This window comes from Pteropus alecto, unplaced genomic scaffold (genome assembly GCF_000325575.1).
Source record: "Pteropus alecto unplaced genomic scaffold, ASM32557v1 scaffold279, whole genome shotgun sequence".
NCBI classification, from domain to species: domain Eukaryota; kingdom Metazoa; phylum Chordata; class Mammalia; order Chiroptera; family Pteropodidae; genus Pteropus; species Pteropus alecto.
This window is the reverse complement of record NW_006443262.1, coordinates 197,427-222,424: the sequence shown is the minus strand read 5'-3', so window position 1 is coordinate 222,424 and position 24,998 is coordinate 197,427. Positions and strand designations below refer to the sequence as shown.

General features: G+C 37.7%; 1 protein-coding gene and 2 pseudogenes across 1 annotated transcript in view; all 3 read left to right on the top strand.

The window, feature by feature from the left end:
* Positions 1 to 5,235: 5,235 nt before the first annotated feature.
* Positions 5,236 to 24,998, top strand: part of WDR64 (WD repeat domain 64) — a 111,015-nt gene continuing 91,252 nt past the window's right edge. Inside the window, exons 1-4 of the mRNA XM_025041215.1 lie at positions 5,236 to 5,377; positions 9,297 to 9,427; positions 20,887 to 20,989; positions 23,947 to 24,050. Of these exons, the coding sequence (XP_024896983.1) occupies positions 5,236 to 5,377; positions 9,297 to 9,427; positions 20,887 to 20,989; positions 23,947 to 24,050 (480 nt within the window). The remainder of the gene's footprint in view (positions 5,378 to 9,296; positions 9,428 to 20,886; positions 20,990 to 23,946; positions 24,051 to 24,998) is intronic.
* Positions 11,315 to 11,433, top strand: LOC112472787 (annotated as a pseudogene).
* LOC112472785 lies at positions 16,163 to 16,281 on the top strand (annotated as a pseudogene).

The following is a 24,998-nucleotide window of genomic DNA, read 5'->3' as shown; positions in this document are numbered from 1 at the left end:
CTGGTGGCCACGCCCCTCCCCGTGAGCGTGTTCCCGCCGCTTCCCCGCCCCCAGCGCGCCCTCGTAGCCACGCCCCTCGGCGCGTCCTCGCGGCCCAGCCTCCGACGCTCCATTGTAGCTGGTTCTTTGCGTCCTCCTTGGCTTGCTTTTATCGCCGGTGCAGTTAGTTCCTCCCTGCTTCTGTCTCTTCGTGCGCCCGGGAAGATGAAACAGCAGTGAGGCAAATCAACCATGGCTTCTCACACCCTGTCGCCCTCTCACCCAGCTTGAAAACATCACGTCCATTCTTTCATTTATGTATTCACTCATTCATAAACATTTGTGAGCGCCTGTGCCTACCCTGTGCTAAGGAGAAGGTTGGGTGAGGGACTCTCGCCCTTAGGCCTCCCCTTTCCCAGGAAGCTAGCCTACAACGCCACTCCTGTCACACACGTAATGGAAGCCCCTGACTGGACCCCATGGCCTCCCACGTTGCCCTTCCTGCCTCGCTCTGAAGTAGCGGTAGATTTATCCTGTTACTGAGGCCAGTCACAGCTCAGGCTGGTGGTGACTGCCCAGGCGGTGCCCTTGAAATTTCAGCTCAAATCTAGCGGCCGTAGAGAGATAGGTGCTATATCTAGAACAGCACGCATTTTCCGCTTGACATTTTCCTAGTAGCAATGAAAATATAGTACAAGTCAAATATAGGTTGGGAACGTAATCAAACTGCAAGGTCTCTGCACAGTCAATCCCTAACAAGGTCCCAGGAGGACCACAGTCCTGAGCCAGAACTGCAGGCCGTCCTGGGCACTGGTGACTAGCACAGTATTTGTGGAGGGGCAAAGGAATTGCTTTCCATGTGAATGTTCGCACTTTCCGTGACCAGTAAGAATGACTAGCTTCAATGAATCCCCGTTCCAAATGCCCTGGATATAGAATCTCGGCTCCCACTCCTGGTACATTGAGCAAAAGCTGAGAAATGAGCTTTGCCCTCAAAACTATGATTTGTCTTTAAACCTTCCAGTTTGGACTTGTCATCTATGAGACTACCTAACTCACGCACTTCTTTTAAAACCTCATTTAATTTTATATTTTAGATTCATGCAACCATTTAACAAGTTCTGTATGTTTAGTGTCCACTGCATTTTCAACATAGTGCCTAGTCTACAGTAAGTTCTCAATGAATATTAGTTAAATGAATGAATAAAGAAAGACTATATTTTTTCCTAAAGTTTCATTCATTCATTCATTCATTCATTTTTTGGTACTGAGTGCCTGTCCTCATAAAGCTTACATTCTGGTGGTGTTGGGAGAGCATCTGATAACCAAATAAATACATATTAGTGTGTCAGATGTGGAGATATGCCTAAAGAAAAATAAGGCAGAGAAAGAGTATGGGGGAGTGAGGGAAGAGGTTGTTATTTTGTACATGATAGTCACAGATAGCCTCACTGAGTACTGCAGGCACAGGATACATGTACTGGGGTGGGACTGTGCTTGGCATGTTGGAGGATAAACAAAGAAACCAGTATGGCTGGAGTGGAATGAGAATGAAGAAATGAGGGCAAAGAGGTGGGTGAGTAGTGATTGGCCAGATCATTCTGGGCCTTGCCATTTTAATAAAAGGACTTTGGCTTTTTTAAACAGGAATAAGATGCTCGTGGCAAATGTGTACGGATTTCGATATAGTCATTTTTACATTAGTGTTAAATGTTAAGAATAGTTATATTTGACAGAAATAGGCAAATGTTACCACAGATATGATTTACTTTGTCAGTAATATATGTTTTTTATGTATTTTTGGAATTATGTAATACAGGATGATGGCAAAATACTACAACCTAAAAAGCAAGTACAATAATGGTATAAGGACAGACATATAGACCAATGGAATAGAATAGAGTCAAGATGTAAGCCAATACATAGATGGTTCATTGATTTTCAGTAAAGATGCCAAGACCTTTCAATGGGGAAAGGACAGTCTTTTCAGCAAGTGGTGCCAGGAAATCTGGTATCCACACGCAAAAGAATGAAGTCATACTCTTATCTTACATTACGTATACAAATTAACTTAAAAAGGAGCAAAGAGCTAAACTTAAGCACTAGAACTGTGGAACTCTTAAAAGAAAACATTGAGGAAAAATCTTCATGACATTGGCTTTGCTATGGTTTCTTGGATATGACACCAAAGGCAGAGGCAACAAAAGAAAAAATAAATAAATTAAACTTCATCAAAATTAAAAACTTTTGTGCATCGAAATGTATATTTTACCATAACAAAAAATTACATGCAAATTATCCCTCTAGAATTTTGAGGGAAAATCTTGATGGGTAAAGTTATCATCTGATGTTGGTGCTCTCTGATTGGAGCAGATTTTAAGTGCTGTGTTTTTCTCTTTTATGGTTACCTGTGAGTTCTCTATAGGACCTGAAGTCACTGGGGATCTTTCTCCCATGACTTCCTTGAGAAGGACAATGCCTTTATCTGCTGGCTGCCTGCGTCTCCTTCTCAGATCTTGGTTAGGGTCCCCTAGATCCTATGGGCAGCCTTCTTCAGTAGGGTCCCTCCCAAGATAACCCAGTTTAGATACTACATTTAGAGCCTACCGTCTAGTCTTCTGGAAATATGTATGCATTCTTGTCCCACCAAATTCTGGACGTGATCTGTTGTAGAGAACTGGCCAACCCAGTTTTTCCACTTCAGTCTCCGCTGAGTGGAAAGAAGTAGGGAAAAATCATGGCCCCTTGACTACTCTGGAAATTTTCTCTAAGGAAGTTCTCACTAAGGGTCTCTTTAATCTCCTAATGAACCTGCCTTTAGTAGCTCGAAGGAGAGAATAGGCTAAAACATGCAGAACTGATTTCTCAGTGTCTTCGCACATCCTCCTTCATGGACTGTGCCTAACTGTCCTTTAGAACAGGAAATTTTTCAAGCCTTTTGTTTTGTGAGGCCTCTTCAAAGGCAGAAATGGGTCCCTTTTAATATTCTACACTGGAGCATTAAATCATCACAATCCCTATATTCCAAGAAAGTCCTTTGCAAAGTACAAGAAGATGGTGAGGAGGAATAGAGACAGGTTTTATCTGTCATTACTTGGAACACTGATAACACCTAGCCTTTTGTGTCATACACATGTCACCTGAGAAGGAACTTCAATCCTTAATCAAGTAATCCTCCAAGGGCAAGGATGCATTCTTCCCTGGCCTCTCTAACCTTGGCCCCTGGCGAGAAGCAGAAGAGCCCTTACAGAAAATCTGACCAAGCATATCTGCACCTTTTCCCACCACAGGAACTGTAATTTAGTAAATGTAATTGAACTTTTAAAAAGGAGTATCTATCATGCCTTTAGGTTCTAAATGTTGATTCTCCTTGTGTATACAGCTCCTCAGATGTGTGAGATGTAGAAATCAGCTTAATGTGTAAATTGTGAACCTGTCCACAGTCTAGAGTATGTGTATATAGTCTCTACTTTGATACTCATTGTAGAGAAATAGTGAAATGTTGCAATGTTGGTACAGTGGGGACAAAGACAGCATTTATAGTTTTCTCAACTGGGGAAAATATTTTTTAAAAAATGAGTTATGTACAAAGGATCAGGAATCAAAATAGCTTATAATCACCAAGAAAAGTTGATCAAAATAGTCTTCTTATAATAGCAAGCCTAGAAGCAAAAAGACAATGCAATACTATCTTCAAAATATTGAAAGAGAGCAATTCCCAACCTACAATTCTATACCCAACCTAATAGCAATCAAATGCAAGAGAAGAATAAGGATATTTTCAGGTATAAAAAATGTATCTTCCAGGTACTATTTCTGGATGTGAGGCACCAAAATGAGGGCATAAACTATGGAAAAGAAAGACATAGCATATAGAAGAGAAGATAAGGCCATTCCCAGAAGGATGGCGAAAGAAGACAGCAGTGTGACAGCTATGCCCCGATGTATGGAAGGCATTGGCCCAGGCTACAGGAAGGTGACTCAAAAGACAGACATGCGGAGGAATGTTATCAGGATGCCTTCTGCTCTCGTATCATGTTTTTTATCCTGAAAATACTCACGTGAGCATGGCCCAGATTCTTAACAGTACCTGGTCAGCCAGCGTCCTAAAGCTGCCAGATTCTTAACAGTACCTGGTCAGCCAGCGTCCTGCTCCACTAAAGCTCCTGCCCTTCACTCTGTGCCCTGTCATGTGCATCAGCTGAGAATTCTCATTTACTCCAGAGGAATTCGTTGACAGATCTTGAGAATTGGAGTTGGCCATGGTGGACTCTGAAGCAGAAAATGCAGAGCAACCCATCACTCCCCATAGGATTTCTGATGGCTGATGTCTGTGCCACAACACAGACCCAAATGCAAGCCTGTGTCTTGGCCTTTCTCAGTGACATCCACACACGGTCTCTAACGAATCTCATAGAAGTTGAAGCCATACTAGCTCAGGAAAACCATTACACCTATTTTTTCCCTAGAGTCTTTCTCTTACAGTGGCAATACTATTTTGTTCCTTACACAGCAAGAAGTGTGTTTGCTTTTGAATTTTTATATCAATCATCTTTCATAATCATGAACAGATAAAAGTAATCAAATAATAAAATATTTGATTGAGAAAGATAGAAGGAAAAGAAAAAAGAGAAGTTATACTTATAAAGGCTATTAGAATCATGAGGACAGATTTATAAAATAATACATTAATATTTAAATAATGTGCATAGTTCTACTGAAACTCTCCATGGCGTCTTGAGGATGGCAAAAGGGTTGAGACGAGAGGCGATATAGGAGAGACAAAGTAATGCCCAGTTTCTTTTCTTGGTCTTTTCTTATCCTTCATCCCTCTCTCTCAGTGTACACACACACACACACACACACACACACACACACACACACACACGCACACAATTTGTGAAAAAAAAAAATCTCAACTTCCTCCTTTTAAGGGAAGGAGATGTTGCAGAGATATTATGATGTAATGGGAGCCATCTGAAGGACACTGGTAACATTATGAGGTCAGGATTTTACTGAAATGTTTGCCCATGTGAAATGCATTAGACCGAAGTCAGCATTCCTCCCTGCTAAAGGCAGCTCTTACTCCTTCCCACAGGGTGGGATTTTAAGATCAAAGGAATGAGACTTAGGGCAAAAACTGAGACAGCAGGAGGCACTGTAACAACTGTAAGGTTTTCTGAGTTGGCAAATCTGCATTTTTTTTTACAGAAAAAATAATATTTTTTACAGAAATAGCAGTTTCCCTGTGTCCCAATGGCTACCAAGAAGGAAAAGCGTCTCAACATTTCACGTCAGATTAAGTTCAAGACAGCCCTGAATGGGTTTGAAAAATTGGTTGAACATATAGTAGCCCAGAAAAAAGACGAAAGAGCAGGCCTGTTTGTCAGAAAAGAAGGTAAGATCAGTGATTACATGGCAGCCAGTTTAGTCTGTCGATTAGAACTGGGAAATGTTTTAGGCTATCAGAGAGAAGCAGCATAGCTTAATAGCAAAGACAGTGAGTGGGGGGCCCTGAGTCTTCATTCTGACTCTGTCTCTAAATAGCTAAGTGGTCTTAGGGAAGATCTTTTTCACTTGTCTGAACCTTAGTTGTCTCAAACATAAAATTAGGGCTTTGGATTAAATGACATCTGAGGATTGTTCTTGGGCTCTACCATTTGATGGCTCACTGGTTGATCTGGGAATCAGTGGTACATGTGAGCTACCCTGCTGTCTCTTTATTTAAGGGTGTCATGAGACCATAAGGACTTTCATAAGCAAAGCAAGGTTTCCTCTGAAATTTCTATTCACTATCTGGGCCTATCCGCATGCCAATAAAGGGAATGTGAGGGACAGTGGTCTGCCAGAGCTATTAGCAGTAGAGATAGCAATGTAGAACTAAACATATGTTGCCATGGTCAGGAGTTCAGGGGAGAGGTGTAGTGTGACGATTCAGGGCTTTGAGGAAGCAGGAGTGAGTAAGGCTTAGCGGCATAGCAAAGACTAACACAACAGATCTTGCTATTGCAAAGAAAAGAGCATGCATGGCCCATACAACTGCTAAGGGGCCAGCATAGCCAGCCTCTCATCGTGCCAGGCTGCATAGTCATAAGTGAGTGAAAATGTTGACCTTGGGTGATCAACCCCAAGCTGATATTATTTAAATAGTATTTAAGAATTTACAAATCACTTTAAGAAATGTAATTTCATTGATTCTCATGACAATTCTGAAGGATGAGAATTACTATTATTGCTACTATCCCAATTTTATTCGTTAAAAAGTGAAAAGTACAGATAGATCATCTGCCCAAGTCACTAAACTTCTAAGTATTAAACTAAGACTCAGCCCTTTTAGAGATACATTTGAGATTATGGTGAACCTGGCTTGGCTTCTTAAACTACTCAACAAAACTTTCATTTTCATAGTCAGTTTGTTTTACCTCTCTTCATAATTGATTTTTCAAATCCTTACCACCTCTCCTGAATCCTCTACAGGATCTCGGCTCCTCTTAGCTAAACTTCCAACATCATAGGAGAAAGCAAGGCCAAAACACAAATGCTCTCGAGTTCTTTTTCTCCACGTCCATGGTACCCAGCAGCACCTGTCCTTTCTTCCTTCCCTCCTCCCTTTCAAGGCTTTCACTTTGCTGCAACAACGTCAAAATCTCCCTTTTCACTGATTTTGTTCTCTCAAACTCAAAATATACCCAACCGTTCTGACCTTGACTTTCTTTTCCTTTTAAGACACCATTGTATGTCTTTGCTTCTCCACCAATTTCCCCATAGCATCTCCACTTAATTCTCAATCTACTCAAGTCCGGCTTCGCTCGTCAGTTTGCTGCAAATGCTCTTACCCAGGTATTGAATCGCCAAACATGGCTGCCAAATTCGATAAATTGTTTTCATTTTCCAGCTTACTGGCCATTTCACTGCAGTTAGCTGTCACTGCTTCCAGAAGCTTTCTCCTTCTGTGTCTTTCATCATATCACTCTTATTTTTCCCCCTTTCTCATTCTTTCTTTGACTCTTTTTTTTTTTTTTTTCTGAGCTTCACCTGTATCCTCAGTCTTATTGCATAATGCCATCTACCTAGTCACCTAAGCCAGGGATCTTAGTAAAACCTTTGCCTATTTTGTGGTATCTCACTCAGGATATCAACAACCTCTTAATAGTCTCCTTGCTAAGAGTTATTTCCCTCCTCTAAATTTCTGCTCAGCTATTTGAATATCTCATAGGAATTTTAAACTTAATATGACCAAGATGGAGTGTTTATTTTCCCCAAGAACCATGGTCCTTCCTCTGTTTTGGTAAATAGTATCAAGTTTTAAAACCAGAAACCTGAGTGTCGTTCTAGATAGGGTTTCTCAGCCTTGGCACTGCTGACATTTGGAGTTGGATAACTCTTTGTTCTGTACACGTACCTGTGTGTGTGTGTGTGTGTGTGTGTGTGTGTGTGTGTGTAAGAGGGTCTGTCCTGTGCATTGTAGCATGGTTAGCAGCATCTCTGCCCTATGTCCCCCAGATGCCGGTAGCACCCTCATCCCTAGTTGGAACAATCAAAAACATCTGCAGACATTGCCAAATGTTCCCGTAGAAAAGAGAGGGGGACATCTCCTCTAGATAAGGGCCATTGCGCTAAATTCTCACCTTTTGTTCACTCATCATTTTTGCCCCCAACATCTTCCAGTCCATTAGCAACTGCATCTCACCACCTGCAATGCTACCTCTTGGGTGCTTATATCACTAATTACCCAATTGAGGGCTCCTTCAAGAGTGAAAGGGGTTGTTATTAAGAATTAGGTTGAGAAAATAAGCATAAATAAAACTTTCTATGGCAGACCAGGACATATGTTTATCCTACCCTGGCCCAAATCCCCATCGTCTGAAACCCTGCCCTATGCCATTTTGAGAGCTTTCACTCTAATCTCCTCATAGCTGCCACTGCACTTCCAAAAAATTTTAAGTCAATTCATGTCACTTCCCTAAATAGAGCCCTCCAGAGATAGCTTATCATCATGCTTAGAATAAAATAGAAGCTTCTGGCTCAAGCTCTGCCCTCCTTCTCCTCTGGTCTCACCCTGCAGCTCTCTCTCCAGCCCTTCTAGATTCCATATTCAGTGACCATCCAGAACGTGCCAGGCTCTGCCCAGCTCAGCATCTTTGTGTTTGTCAGCCTCTGCCTCAAATGCTCTTGTCTCAATTTACACATGGCTGACTCCTTTTCGCTTCTCGGGTCTTAGCTTAATTTTTTTTCCCCATGTCCTTAGAGATGGCTTCCTTGAGGCCTTCTTCTACCCACCACCACTATCTAATTCATTCACTGCTACATATCACAAAACCTTATTGGTTCCCTTCCTAGCACTTACGCTGTATGTAGTAGTGATTTTTACTTTGTTACTAAGGTATAATATACATATAGTGAAGTCCATCTGAAGTGCATTAATCTGAAGTATATAACTCAATAAATTTGGATATTGATAAACAAGCCTGTAGCTACAAACCAGATCAAGACAAAGAACATTTCTAGAAATGTTCTAAACAAAGAAAAGTCCTCTGAAAGTTCCCTGGTGTCCTTCTTAACACAGATAGCCACTAATCTAGTCTTTCTGTCACAATTTGCAAATATTTGATTGTTTCCTTGTTAATTTCCTATTTTTTTCTATTTTTTCTATTTCTACATTCTATCACTAGAATGTAAATTTCCTGAAGGAGGGAATTTGTCTGTCTAGTTTTTCCATTCTAAGTCCAGTGTCTAGCTCAGTTCTGACACATAACAGATGCTCAATACATTTTTGCGTCTAACTCTTTATCTTTAGAACCAATAGTCATATGCCAGTGAATCACCAAATTTGGCAAAATCAATATTCAAGAAATAGTGTGTGTGTGTGTGTGTGTGTGTGTGTGTGTGTGTGTGTGTGTTTGCACAGTGTCAAAGAACCAATCAAAACCTGTTCTTTGCTCACTCAAGATGAACTCTAGCAGAGACTCTTGACTGGTAACTTTTCACACCAGAAAGAAGTGATTCACTTTCTTTTCTTTGTATTCCTGAACAAAAGTCCTAAAATAGTTCAGTGAAAGTTATGGAGAAGGTACTAAATACCAAAGAAAAATATTTCTTCTAAGTGATATTTAACAGTCTCTAGTTAAATTTCCAAAGGAAAAAAAATCTTTAAAATGCAGAAGAATCTGGTTTTGTTGTTTTTTGTTTTTGTTTCTGTTTATGTTTTTTATAGGCTGAAATAATGAAATAGAGTGACAAATAGGAAAAGCAATTGGAAAATGCAATACAATCCTTGGAATTTCATAATAATGTTCTTGTACTTTATTACAACGCAGATGTGATTGATTATGACAAGTTTTATGCAGCAGTACAGGAACTCTTTGGTCCAGAAGTGAAGAACCAAGACGTGAAATGCTTTTATAGGAAACTCTGCAACAACCCCGATGCACCTATGGACTGGTGTGAGGTAGTCACTTTTCTTGTTTATAATATGGAATGCAGGTATTCTTTGTTTGGAGTAAATAATCAGATCAAAATGTTACTCCCACAGGGGTAAACCCGCAATGGGGTGGCATGTTTAAATGCCTAGTCCATAAAAGTAAACCAGATGGATGTTTAATTATACTGTTAATGAGTAACTCTTAAAACCTTCCAGGCCAAGTTGCCAACTGCAGAAATTACAAATGCTATTAACAACCACCAAGATTTTAGTGGCCTTATTTACATTCTATTCCTTTTAAATAGTGTCAATGGATACAAATTCCAGTGTATTCAAATTCTTAATATAAGAGGGAAAAAAGGCTATGGTTGACCACCTCTTAAATTTCCTGAATCATTTTCTGCCTAGCACTGCATTGATTCCTTAGAGATCATTCTGGTGTTCTTGGGAGAACTCTCAGAAGCGCCTTTGATTGTTAAGTGATATATGGACTATGGAAACAGAGAGAGAAATGACTCTGATCTTTATTTAAACTCACAGAAGGTGACGCTCTGTAGATTTATTTATAAACTAGGCTGTTCTTATTTTAAAAGGATTCGAGGTAGCTTACAATTTAAAAAATTGCACACATGCATATAGAGTATTTAAAATGATTGTTGAAATTATCTGTCTCTCTCTTAAAGATCAGTAATGTAGTAGACAAAAGAAAAAGGAAGAATTTAAAGTATTTGACTATCACATTTAATGAGTTGGTAGATATGTATAAATAAAACTTTGAACCCAAGATACAGGCAAAATACATCTCAACTACATATACAGTCATCACAAAATTGACCATGTACATGGCTACAAAGAACATTTCAATAAATTCCCATATAATAAAATTATAAACCAATAATAAAAGATCACACAAATCCCCTAAACTAACCAAATAAAAAATCAATTAATTTCAGGAAAAAAAATTACAAACAAAAAGCTTCTGGTAAGTCTTTAAAAAACACATAATTCCCACATTATATACATTTTTCTACAATTTTGGAAAAGCTGAAAAGCATCCAATTAATTTTAAGAGGCTAAAATAACACTGAATTGAACATAGATAAAATGTCAAGGAATTGTAGGCCAATATTATTTATGAATATGTGCTAAGTTCTAGATAAAAACTTAACAAGTTGAATCCAGCAGTGCATTAAAAAGTCATTTCTAAGTAGCATTTACCCAGAAAAGAAAGAATAATTCAGCATTAGAAAACCCAGTAACATATTTTGTTTAACAAGTTAGGGGGGAAAATAATATGATAATCTTAAATTATCTAAGACAAAAACCTGCTTTCACTTCCTAGAGGTTATCTGCAGTATTCTGCCAAACTAAGGTCCATGGGCCAAATCTGGGCAACCACGTGTTTTGTAAACAGAGTTTATTGGAACACAGTGATAATACACACTCATTTATATATTGTCTGTGGTTGCTTTTGTGCTATAATAATAAATTGAATGGTTGTGACAGAGACTGGATGGCCTGCAAGCCTGAAGTAGTTACTACCTGAACCCTTTCAGAAAAAGTTTGCTGACTGCTGACTCCTGATCATAAAACAAAAATATTTGATAAAAATTGAATAGCCATTCCTGTTTTTAAAGAGAAAAAAATCTTAGCAGAATAGGAATAGTAAAAAATTCCCTTAACCCAATAAAGAGGACTGTGTTAGTTCTTTGCAGCTGTTGTAACAAATTACCACAAATTTAGCAACTTTTTTTCCAACTTTACTGAGATGTAATTGACATTTAACATGTGTAAGACATAGATTTGATACACATATATGTCAAAATGATTACAACCATAGGGTTAACTAACACTGCCATCATGTCACACAATAATCATTTTTTCATGTGGTAGGAACATTAAAGATTTACTCTTGTCTATGGCCATGCCACAATAAACAAGCCTTATCCTGTCTGATCTCGGAAGCTAAGCAGGGTCGGGACTGGTTAGTACTTGGATGGGAGACCACCTAGGAAGACCAGACGCTGTAGGCTTAAAAAAAAATAAAAAATAAGGGATTGTAAACTGACAAGGTCCTTGCAATCTGAGAAGTCAACCAAAGATTGCCTCACCTGGAAAAAGAAAAAGATTTACTCTTAGTGACTTTGAAGAATACAGCACAGTGTTATTAACTACAGTCCCCATGTGGTGCATTAGCTCCCCAGAACTTATTGTCTTATAACTGCAAGTTTGCACTCTGCCCAAGACCTCCCCATCTTCCTCACTCCCCAGCCCCTGGTAACCACCATTCTGCTTTCTGTTTCTATGAGTTTAGATTCCACATGTAAATGAGATCATACAGGGTTTGCCTTTCTGTGTGTGACTTATCTCACTTAGCAGGATGTCCTCAAGGTCCATCCGTGCTGTTGTAAAAGGCAGGATTTCCTTCTTTCTAAACTTAACGACTTGAAGAAATAAATATTTATTATCTTGCCATTTCCATGGATCAGGAGTCTGGGCACAACTTCACTGAGTCCTCTGCTCAAAAGATCACAAGGCTGTAATCAAGCTGTTCTCATTCGGAGGATCAACTAGTGAAGAATCTGCTTTCAATTTCAACCAGGGTGTTGGCAGAATTCATATTCTTACTGTTGTGTGACTGAGGACTTCAGCTTTTTATTGGCTGGAAGCTGGAGACCAGAAGCTGCTTACATGTCCTAGAGGCTGTCTACAATTCTCTGCCACATGGCCCTTTACATAGACAGTTCTCAACTTCACTTCTTCAAAGCTGTCAGGAAAATGTCATTTTCTATAGTCCATTAAGGCAGTCTTATGTAAAGTAATGTAATCAATGGAGAAACAGCCATCACATTTGCCATATTCTTTTAGAAGCAAATCACAGGTTCTTTGCACACTCAAGGGATGGATATTATACAATGATGTGACTCACTCTGTGAGGAGGGTGGGCAGGGGTCACTTTAGGATGTGTCCACCATAGGGACTTACTGGAAACATATTTAAAGTAAAGGTCATATTTAATGTTCCTTAAATACTATCAACATTTCCATTAAAGTCAAAAACAAGAAAATGATGTCTATTATCACTGCTACTCTTTAGCATTTATTGAAGATTGTAGAAAAAGCAAGCAAACAAACAAAAACAAAAAAAGGAAGTGATATGTAAAAAAACTCTTAAAAATACAAAATTGTCATTACTTGTAGATGATGTCTACCAAGAATATACAAGAGCAGACTATTAGAATGAAAAAGAGTTCAAGGAAGTTCAAAAAAGATAAACATGTAACAATCAATAACTTTCACAAACAATAACCAATAACTATCCCCCCCACACACACATAAATAACAGGCAGAAAAAAAAGATTCCAGTCACAAGAGCAACAAATAGCAGAATATATGGAATAAATCTATAAAGGAATATACAAGACTATGACATTGGACTGATGAAGAAAGAGAAAATCTGGAAAATAGCTGAGAGACTCAATTTGAAAAGATCTCAACTGCTCCCAAATTAATTTACATATTTAGTAAATATGTAATTAAACAGATTTTTGGAATTAGTGAAATTATAACTAATAGATATCCCAACACACCAATAATTAAATTTCAATACATCCTATGTCTTTTCAATAATTCTTATAAATATTTTAGGTTGCTTGTAGAGATTGAAAACCATTTCACAAACTTTTGATGAATTCTAACAAAGCCCTGGATACCTACAGATTAGCATGAAGATTCTACTGTGGAACATATTACTAACCATGTTCATTTTTGTAAGAAATGAAAATTAACAGTATAATTTTCACTTAGATCTTTACTTGATTATAACATCAAAAATGAAAATGTATGAAAGCACAATATACATGAAAACATAATCTAGATGAAGATATAAATGAAAAGGGGTTACTGGAGTACAAGGTCCGTGTATCAAAGATAATGAATTCTGGTTGCCAAGTTGACTTTTTCTTGTTCTTTTCTTTCTTCCTTCCTTCCTCCTTCCTGCTTCTCTCTCTCTCTCTCTCTCTCATCCTGAAAATGGTTTCCATGGCAATAGTTTAACAGAGCTTGAACTGTAAATATTTTGACCCTCTATTAATGGTAAATTTTCCAAGATGTTTTGGATTTTTAGTTGCAGATTTCTAAGGTTTCAGCTTGATTACCTGTATTTTATACACTGGCGATCTATTTTTCTGGAACTGTTATGAGTTAATGTTTGTGTTACTAAAATTAGAGTGAGCTCTACTCAGTATACACTAAATAGAAATTCAAAGTAACTGCTGGATGTTACTAAGGATAGGAAACCTGAACAAAGATTGAGCCAGAATCTGGATATTCCCCACTGCTTAGATGGTTCAGGTAAAATCAGGCATTCAAATAAATAAGACATTCAAAGAATGGCTAAGAAATTTTGGATTTATCTTTAGTGATGGTACAATATCAAAATCTCATAAAGGCTTTGATAGAAAAAAATCATCCTGGAGGCTGAACCCTTAGAAACTCTAGCACTATACTGTCCAAAACTGTGCAGTGAGCCACATGGGCTTATTGAGGATTGGAAATGTAATCAGTCTCAATTAAGATGTGCTACAATCATAAAACACATCAGATTTCAAAAACAGCAGAAAAAACAATCTAAAATACTTAACAACTTTTATATTTATTATGTATTGAAATTGTATTTTGAATATATTGAGTTTAAAAATTAATATTATTAAAATTAATTTTATTTATCTATGTACATTTTAATGTGTCTGCTAGAAAATATAAAGTTTTATAATATGGTTCACATATTTTTATTGGACAGCATAGAAATGTCAAAATAGAAGTAATTCTTCTTGATCAGCATATCCTCACTATTCTCAATTTTCTTAAGAATATTTCTGACACACTCGATGGTTTATGTGCTTAAATTTCTAATGCAATAGTTTTGCGCCTCTAAAAAAATGAATCTTTGCTGGTAAACAAATGAGAGGTGGACAGGTCTTGTCTGACCACATCTAATAAGGGTCCAACTTCATACTTTGGGGATGGTACCAGAAAGAGGATGTTTTTCTTCAAGAACACAAGCATAGAACATAAGTTAATATAGTGTGTTTAAATGTCAGAATATTTTTTTTAAAAAAGATACAAGTAACCACTGTGATTGGAAGTGCCCATTGGAAGAATGTGATGTCAAAGTCTTCATCATCAACTCGCTTGACAGACAGGTCAAATAAGCAGGTCTACACCTTAAATTTGGGCAAAAGTATAAATAGAGGTTCATATACCATATATCTAAATATTTTAAAATAATAAATCCAGTTAACTGTTAAATAAAATAATGTTCTATCCTCTGATTTCATAAATACACCTTAATAATGTCCTAGAAGTCTAGGTTAAAATTTAAAATTCTCATACTCCTTATAATTTCACATTAAAACATGGAGACAAGGAAGACCCACCTCCCATCTTTTCCCATGACCAGCTCCATCCCACATCATGAGGGGCTGTGCATGCACACATACAGACGCCACAGCCCACATGTCTGAGTTCTTCCATACCCCACCTCCACCGACGCTACACCTTGACCACCCCTTTTGCTGAGGTGTGCACATACCAGTCGTGTATGGTCCAACTTCATGAGGCTGGACCTGAGTAAGACTCTTCATAGGACCTTGAAGTAGGTTTGGAGTCATTTGGGCAGGAAATATTGGGATCCCAGGATTCCAGGACATGGTTTAAAAGCATGGACATGGGCTCTTGGTGAAAAATGACCCCTTAGCCCCCCCAAACTAGAGTAAGACCCTCTAAAGCTGAGCTGTCCAACAGTAGCCACTATCCACATGTGCTATTTGTATTTAAATTAAATTAAAAATTTAGCTCCTCAATTGCACTAGTTACATTGCAAGTGCTCAGTATTCAGTGAGGCTAGTGGCTATCATATTGGACAGAATAGATTATAGAACATTTCCATCATCCCAGAAAGTTCACTGGACAGTGCTATGCTAAAAACATATGTCCCAGGGCATGGATCTAAAAGCAATATTGCAAGTGCAAGTCTGGCTGTTTTGTTTTTTAACCTACCAATTAAATGAAACAGAAGACAAATATATATGTATTTGTTAACAAAAGCTCTTAACTACCCAAAGAAATCAAATAAATAAGGTAGCAGTCGGTAATTTTGCAGGAATAAAGAAATGGCTGTCTTTTTTCTAAATCATATAAGTGTTCAAAAGGAACGTGCTTTTTCCAGGATCCTGGCTATATCGTACTGTATGAATCCTTTGGATATTCTTCCATACATTAGTAACTTGAATTCCACACCACTAAATTTTGAGTAGATGTGATTTTGAGAATCACATATCTAAACAGTTCTCAATTTTATTAAGAATATTTCTCACACCCTCAGTGGTTTATGTGCTTCAACTTCTATTGCAAGTTTTGCACCACTAAAAAATATAAAAATGAGTATATAACAAATGATTCATATAAATATCAAATAATTTATGTATTTCAGGAAATGATAGAAGTCTATTTACATTATAAAATATACATAGATCTAGGAAAGCAATGCTCAAAAAATGTCCCAAAATACCAACACGGGAGTCACAATACTCTGGTAAATCCATTTACATGAAGTTCTATATTAACCGAGAATTAGGCCTCTGTGAATATTATAGAGTTGTCTGTTTCGAGGAGAGAGATTTATGTTATGTTTTTGTTGTGAATAAATAAAACACTTCCTTGCTAAAAAAAAAAAAAAAAATCCTAATCTAAAGTAAACCCAGTCTACAGCCATGCTACTCTGAGCAAGCCCAATCCCGACTGATCTCAGAAGATAAGCAGAGTCGGGCCTGGTTAGTACTTGGATGGGAGACCACCTAGGAAGACCAGATGCTGTAGGCGTAAATAAATAAATAAATAAATAAACAAGGGATTGTAAACTGACAAGGTCTTTGCAATCTGTGAGTTCAACTAAGGGTTGCCTCACCTAAAAAAATAATAATTGTATAGTAAACCCAGATGTTTTTGTTGTGTAGATTAGGAAATTGAGCCTCATTTTTCCCTTGTCTACTCCCTTTTTTCCTTCTCTTTCACTTTTCAGTTAAAACATCATAATCAGTTTACTTTTTCTTCCAAACATCTCCCTTTCGTATTCTCTTTTAATTTTTACAACAGATCCTTGATATAGATTATAGAAGACAATGTTATTGCAATAATAAAAATGATGAAAATGAAACACAGAAAGGTTAATGACTTATCCAAAGCCACACACAATATTAGTTTTGGTCTTGGAGCTGAGACTTTCTCCCTCCCTATCCAGCAATTTCATGACATTAACAATTTCATGTTACATCCCTTGGATTCTTGTAAATCATATGCAAGTTTAATAGAATAGCCTCTGATGCACTGTATGTATTTGAAGAACAACCTGAGGTTTGAAAATATGGTGCACAGGAAGGTTCCTCTTCTATTGTTCTTCCATTTTCCTCACAAACTCTGTGCTGTTGCTCCTAAGAGGCATTCATATTTCAATCTGTGTGACCTAACCTTTCTGAGTTTCATATCTGTCATCTATAAAATAGAAATACAATGCTGAAAGACTGACTTCATTTCAATTGAGATTACCTGCTTTTTATCAGCCAATATTAATCTTATCAGCTAGTAAGAACTGGGTTACTCTTTTAAGGTCAGGCTCAAACCTGATTCTGAATATAAATCTCTATTACAGCAATGCCACAAAATGGTGCACTTTCTTTTTCTAGATTTTAGATGCAAACGCACTGGGAAAAATTGATATTTATAGAATAATGAAAACTTAAAACTCAACTAAAACATCATCCAGACATTCCCCTTTAATTTATAAGAAAAGTTAGGTGTAAAGAGATCCAAAGAAATGTGATTGTCTTAAAATTATAAAGCTAGTTAGTGGAAGATTCTGGTCCAGATACTATCTACTTTCCCCACAATACCATGTTAATCTATGTTTCCAACAGGCGATTCAAAACCACTAGAATTAATTCAAAGAAGAGACATACAACACCATAGGGGAGGCCAATAACTCTGTGCCCCCAGAAGTGAATATCAAGTGAATTATTATGAATCTAAAACTATACTTGCTAACTTCAAAAATGTTAAAAGAATGCTTCAGGGTAGGTTAAAAAATAAGTTGCACACAGGTTTTTAATTTCTTCTCTCTGCTCTTCATTTTCTCCAAATGTTCCACATTGAACATGTGTTCCTTATATAATTAGAAAAAAAAAAAGTGTAGTTAAAAAATGAATCATTTAAAGGATGGAGCAAGCCCTTTAAATAACATAGTTAAAAAATAATACTTTAATGCTTATTAATAGTAATAAAACACTCCAAGCATGTCACAGGTATAATTACTAGACTGAAATTTAAACTGTTGAAAGAGAAATCTGAGATTCTTGAGGCTATATAGCCCATTATAGGAAATGTTTAAAGACATTATTTGATTGAAACATTTCCTTTCAAAATGTAAAACTTTAGCTGTCTCTTCTGAAGAGTTTATCTGGTATAATAGCTCTTAAATTTTTCCTTGAGAAATTTTAATTATTTAATGTTTCTTCTTTCACATCTGTTCTGACATTTAATTCTGTGTCACTAGCTTCATAAAAACCACACCAAAATTACAAATATAGTTAAATGACTGTAAAGTGCTTTGTAAATATAGGTAACATAGAAATATAAGACATTATTTCCAATTAGGTGACAACACATATGGAGTGGCATTCTCCCACCCTTGAGAAACTGGTATTCATTAGCACAGAAATAATTGTCACTCCCATCATCATTTCACATTTTGTGAAATACATTATCTCTCACTATTATCTGAGGTTAAATTGGCTGCTAACATTGATCAATTTTTTTGTTGTATTTTGCCCAAGTAATTTAAATTGCACTGACTTGCATTTGTAAAATGAAGATGTGATAGGCAGAATTTTAAAGTGTTCCCAAGATTCCTGTCTCCTGGTTATTCAATTAAACACTAATTTAGGTGCTACTGTGAAGAGACTTGTGAGGGTTTAATTAAGGTCTAATCAATGACCTTAAAATAGAGAGATTATCGTGAATTAACTGGGTGGGTCCAGTGTAATCACATGAGTCCTTAAAAACAGAAGAGGAAGACAGAAAAGAGATTTCAAGCATGAGGAGGAATTGAAGCACCTTTGCTGGTGCCAAGAGGTAGAGCCCATGTACTGGACTGAAGAGAGGACTCGAGGAGCGAAGGGCAGCTCAGCCGACAGCCAGCGAGTAGACGTGCGCCTCAGGCCAAGAGCTGAATGAACCAGGAAGCAGATTCTCCCCCAAGTCTTCAGTAAAGAACACATCTCTACTGACATCTTGATTTTAGCCCAGTGAGACCTATTTTGGACTTCTAACCTACGGAACTGTGAGCTTATAAATGGGTGTTGTTTTAAGTCACCATGTTTGTGGTAATTTAAGTAGTAATAGAAAATTAATACAGATGGCAAAGTGTCAAAATTTTAAAAAACTGTATCTTCTACTGTGGCGTCTACCATCCTCTGAAGTAGGAGGTATGGTCAGCCCCCGAGAGAGTGACAGAAAGGTGTGATCACATGCTTGATAAGAGTGGAGATCTGACATAGTTTCTGTGGATGATTGGGGGCCCCACCCATGGGGCCGGGAGATTTTCTCTGTGGCTGATTAGTCACAGTAGTGTGAGTGCAAGGAACACAGGCAGTTGTACTTACCCAGCAGCAGTGTAAAGGGATGGAGGATTGTGGAAATCTATGATTGAGAGGATAGACCATCGATTCTAAACTGAGTAAGAAAGGAAGTGAAAGCCACAATGACCTAAGGAATTAGGAGGGGTAAGGGGTTGAATTTCCCCCTCAGTCCTGATTGGCCGGAGAAGGCATACAAATCTTTCCGGGTGAAGCTCCACACAACAACAGCTTATTGCGATGCCCACCCATCTACTGGAATACTTTACATCTGTCATCTCATTTAAAGATCATTCTAAGAACTCAGAAGTTTGTCCTTTTATTCTACTCATGAGGAAATTGAGACTTAAGGAGGTGAAGGTATTTGTCCAAGTTCTGAATACTAATTAGTTGTGGAGCCTGAACTCAAACACTGCCAGTCTGATTCCACACTGCATGCCCTTTGCCATAGGGCCATATTGTGAGTTCAAACAAAACAATGCTAAGGTGTAGATCAATACATGACTATTAATTGGATAATGCATCCGTGAGGGGTGACGAGGACACTGCAGTGACAAAAGATTTCTGTCCTCTCCAACACAGGTTTATTGGAAGCTCTCTTTTTTCTCTTTCCTCAGTCCTTCAGAGGAATTAGATGCTAAATCCAGAAGTTTTATACTCATTGGAAATGAGCAATGATTTCTGAAAAGATGTAAGGTGTTTTGAGTACTTCTTTTGCTGGATGATCCTGATCTTCTCGCTGAATGAAATCTATTTGTGGGAAATGAATACGGCAGGAATTGTCTGTTGTGAGGTTTGGAAGTAGAGGGTGTAAAGGAAAAAGTAGTAACATGTAAAGCAACTGAAGGGACGTATGTCGACATATAATGCTCAGTCATCATCTAGCGTTAAAACAAACATTATTAAAACATTATGTAGCTGGTTTTGATTTATTTTCAGTTGAGTTATTTTGTCATTTGCTCCCTTACACTCAAAGTGTGGTCCTTCCTGGGAGCTTGTTAGAAATGAAGAAACCCCCCCACATACCAGGCCCCACCCTAGGCCTACCAGAGCAGAATGTGTACTGTCACAGGACTCCCAGTGGTTCAAAAGCATTCCACAGTCTATTCTGTTTATTCATTAACAAGTACCAGCTAGTCTCAACTTTATGATAAATACTGTATCATTGATTTATAAGAATTTTACTTCTGCTTATTCATAAGAAAATTGAAGAACAGCTCTTGTTTTTCAAATTCCTTGGAATTACATAATTTGATAATTTATTCACAAATCAAGAGCGATTTTCTTCAGGACAATTTTTCATAGTAATTTAATTTCATGCAATGCCTTGAGAGTAGAATTTGGAACAGTTAAATAGAAAAGCTGTAGAGTCACTTAAATTCCAAAACTCCCCTTAAGAGGGATGAAAAATCTTTCCCGGGAAGATTTATGGAAAATAGACAGGAATAGTAATTTGAGAGTGGCCAAATTCAATGTCAAGGGTCTCAACTGGGATCCTGTCTGATGAAGGCCGATTTGATTTCAAAACAAGTTCCAACTCCTAATAGAACTATCAGTCTGAGCAAGGATACCAGCCCGGTACTTCCATCAGAAAGAAAAATCAGGGACTGCTCAAAAATCATGCACTGTCAGCATATGGTATGTTGAATATATTAAACTCCCTTCTCTTGATGTGGGGAGCCCTTGATATTTTTAAAGCAAGATGTTGACCATTAATTCAAGACTTTAAATCCAACTAACATCATATCTGTTACTTCACAATCAATTCTGAGATATTATGTGTTGTTTGGGATTTTAGATCTTTGGATATTTCTCCTCTGAAGAAGATTCTCTTGCTTCCCAGCTGGATGAAGAAAATTTGGTTTTTCTTGTTTCTAGAAAACAGCGAGTTGTAATTTCAGGTGATATTGTTAATTTCCCTTCCAAATGAATGTGGATTTTAATACTTTCTCAAATATAATATTGGGAATATAATATTTCCATAGAATCACTTCTTATTTTATTTACTTGCTAAATACTTTATAACTGGGGGTGGGGTGTGTGAGTGTGACAGTTTCATATGTAATATCGGAAGAAACTGTACCTGCAGTTGAGTTTGAAATATTATCATTGCTCTGAAGGACACTAAGTAGGGAATGTGTGTGTGTGTTTGGGGAGTGGCGAGGGGAGAATCACATTGTACTGAGGAGGCTCAGATCTCCAGTTAAAGCTCTCTACACCTCAGTAATGCACGTTCCAGTACCAAATGGAGTCACATTTCTTTTGAAATATTCTTAAAATTGAATTTTCAAGTTTTCGCTGATTAGAACTCCTTCCCACACTCTCATTCTCAATTATCTCATGGAGATTTAACCCTACATGTAAAACTGCGTTTAGGCCACAGAGGGGTGTTATCTCAGTTTAGGAAGTCTCCAGTTTACATGTCAGTTATTTTTAAATTTACTCTTGGGGCCAGGAACTCCAGTCTTCTTCTACTGTTGACACTGCAGGTTTTCTTTCCTTTTCTCCCTCCAGGAAGGGAGAGGTCCAGGAAGAAGAAAGGCAAGCCCTGGAACCAGCCCTTGCTCTTCAGCATTTCAACCCAAAATCTGAAATGAAGTGCCTAGTCTAGGTTGAATCTTGTCTTTCTTTAAAAAAAGCACCTGAGCTTACTTCAGTCATTGTAAACCAAACCTACCCTTGTCTTTGACCTTTCCTTAGCCCAACCTTAGGACTCACCAAAGCTCAATCTCTGGCCATGGGAGCTCTCATCACAAAACAGAAGCAAGGGGGCTGTCCTTTCTGCCACCACTACTAAGCTGAAGAGGGGCCAGTGAGCAGGGGACACATGTTGCTGGTATCCCAAGTTAGAACATTGGAAACATCTTTCTAGATGGCAGTTGGGTTCTGTAGTTTATTTATTCACTCAACAAACATTTATTAAGGTCTACCATGTGGGCCAGGTAGCTTTCTAAGTGCTAAGGACACAGCAGTGAACAAACGATTTAATTAGAGAGGTCATAGCAGACTGCACTGGGAAGGTGATAAAAGACCTGGAGTTGGTAAGAGAGCAATTATAATATGTCTTGGTGTGGGCCTCTTTGGGTTCATGTTGTTTAGGACTCTCTGTGCTTCCTGGATTTGTATGTTTATTTCCTTCATTTGGCTAGGAAAGTTTTCAGTCATTATTTCTTGAAATAGGTTTTCAATTCCCTGCTCTATCTCTTCTCTTCATGGTACCCATATGATGCAAATGTTGGTATGCTTGATGTTTTCCCAGAAGCCCCTTATGCTATCCTTATTTTTTGTATTCTTTTTCTTTCTTTCTTTTTTCTTTTTTTTCTTTTTCTTTTTCTTTTTTTTTTCTTTCTTTTTTTTTTTTTTTGCTGTTCTGATTGTCCCTGGTGCCTCCGGTGTAGCTGCTCCAGAGCTGGAGCTCAGAGTGAGTGAGTCTGTCAGTAAGTGTATGTGCAGGTCCTTTAAAAGGAATGTCTGCAACTCCAGCCCTTCTCTGTTTTACTCAGCCATAATCTCCACTGGTTTTCACAGCCAGTAGTTGTGGGAACATTTTTTCCTGGCGCTGGAACCCTAGGCTGAGGAGCCTGGTGTGGAGCTGGGATCCCTCACTTCTCTGAGAGGACTTCTGCAGCTGAGATATCTCTCCCAATTCTCAATTATCACATGTGAGTGTGGAAACAGCCCAGTCCGTGTTCCACATCTCCTACTAGTCTCAAGGTGGCTTCTTCTGTATGTCACCAGTTATAGAACTTTTGTTGAGCTAGACTTCAGGTGATTCTCAATGATTGTTGCACTGTAGTTTAGTTGTGATTTTGATGTGGTCATGAGATAAAGTGAGCACAGCATTTACTTACTCTGCCATTTTCACCCTCATACTTTAAATGTTTATTCTGGCTCTTGTGTTGAAAATAGTCTCTAGTAAGGAAGGAGTGGAAGCAGAGAGAATGGAGGTGACTTGGAATAGGATAGTGTTCTTAGCCTTGGTTTCATTATTGATCTCCTAAGGAGCCTTTTAGACATTTTTTTCCAATTATTGGCCCTGCTCATGACATTTTAATACCTCAGATCTAGTGTGTATCTGTTTTTGTACTATATGTATATTTGAGTATTATGCACAATAAGAGTCAGACTCATTCACACACCCCTCAAGAACGGATTTGCACCTTATTGGGGGCAGTGTTTTTTCTGTTGAGAATACATGAATTAGAGTGATGCAACTAAAGTATGAGATTGTTTTCTGCTTTTTCTCTCTAAGAGTTTATAATTATAAAAACCAAATCACCCTGCAAAGAGACCCAATATGTGTGACTTTATCATTCAGCACAGAGGCAATAAAACTTGAAAATGTCTAGTGTTTTTCTCAGAATTCACAAAGTTAAAAAAAATCCTTAATAATAATTATAAGATAGTTTCCTACTTTTATACTAGAAAGACTGAGAAAGTATTAGGTTTTAGTTCTGTGTAAACCATAATGGTGACAGTTCAAGGAAAGATTCCTGAGGTATGCAAAATCTCAAAATAAAAATGATTCTAAAAGATGTTTGAAAAACATCCTCTGAAATGTGCATGTGTGTGTGTGTGTGTGTGTGCGCGCGCGCGCGCGCGCGGGGGTGTATCTTATGTTTTCTTGGGAGCGCATACACCACATTTAGTTGGAAAGTGCTACAGAGACAGATTAGTATCTCTAGGGATAATTAAAAAGCCACATTTGCTCATTTTTATGGTTTTATTCTGCATTAATTTTTAAATAACTAGGACTTTTCTAGGGGAAAGTTGGTTGTTTTCTTTTTTAAACAAATCTAACAAGTGACTTTTAGGATCCTACTGCTGGGAGTTGAACTAAATATTATATCATTGACAGGTAGCAGAAGACGAGATGTTATTAAGTGCATTGTCAAGATTCCTCAGTTGGATTTACTGATAGCAGCTTCTCAGAAAGGATTAATAACCGTCTTTAATAGCCAGGTAATTTGATCTTGGACTCCTCTCCTCTCCTTCCTTCCTTCCTTCCTTCCTTCCTTCCTTCCTTCTTCCTTCCTTCCTTCCTTCCTTCCTTCCTCTCTTTTGTTTTGACTATATATTATGCATATGTATCAGGTGCAGCAGAAACCATAAACCATATTTCAGAGTTATTCTAAAAAAACGAAACCAAATATGGCCAAAATGAGGAGATTGCTGAGCCCCAGAAAAGTTTTTGAGATTTTTATAACTGTATTCAGCATTGTTTCTCAGGGTGTCTTGTTGAACCACATGGCATCAGAAAAATTAAAGGATGATCCTGGATGATTTCTCAGATAAAATCGAAATATCTCACAAGCCAAGTAATCTTGTCATAATCCTACTAAGTAATAAAGAATCCAAACAAAGACCTTAGACTTGGAGTAAGAAAATGGCTCAAATTCTAGGCTCTTTATTTTACTAGCGATGATGTTAAGTGGAAAACTTCATGAGCCAACGTATCTTTTCACATCTCTTTTCTTACATCTGTAAAATGTGGACAATAGGACCAGTCCTTTCTCCCTCAGAGGGTTGTATTGAAGGTCAAATGAGATAATGAATGCAGAAGCACTTTATGAACAATAAATTCCTATATAAATGTAAGGCATTGCTCTTAGTAATGTTATTTCTTTCTAAATTTATAAGTTTTGGACTTCTATTTTTAAAACATGAGAGTTTAATGAAATGTCTGATGATATAGTTTACATTGTATTTTAATATGAAAATAGGTGAATGGTATTAAATATAAAAAATAATTTCAATTGCTAGTTTATTTTCAACTAGAGGCAATAATGTTGTTAAAATTTCAACAACAATTTTCAGCTCCTCAGTGATCTTCATTACGGGCCCCCAGATTCTGTCAGGAGAGGCCCGCCTGCACTTGGAGGCGATGGAATGGAAGATTCTGAGCGTAGG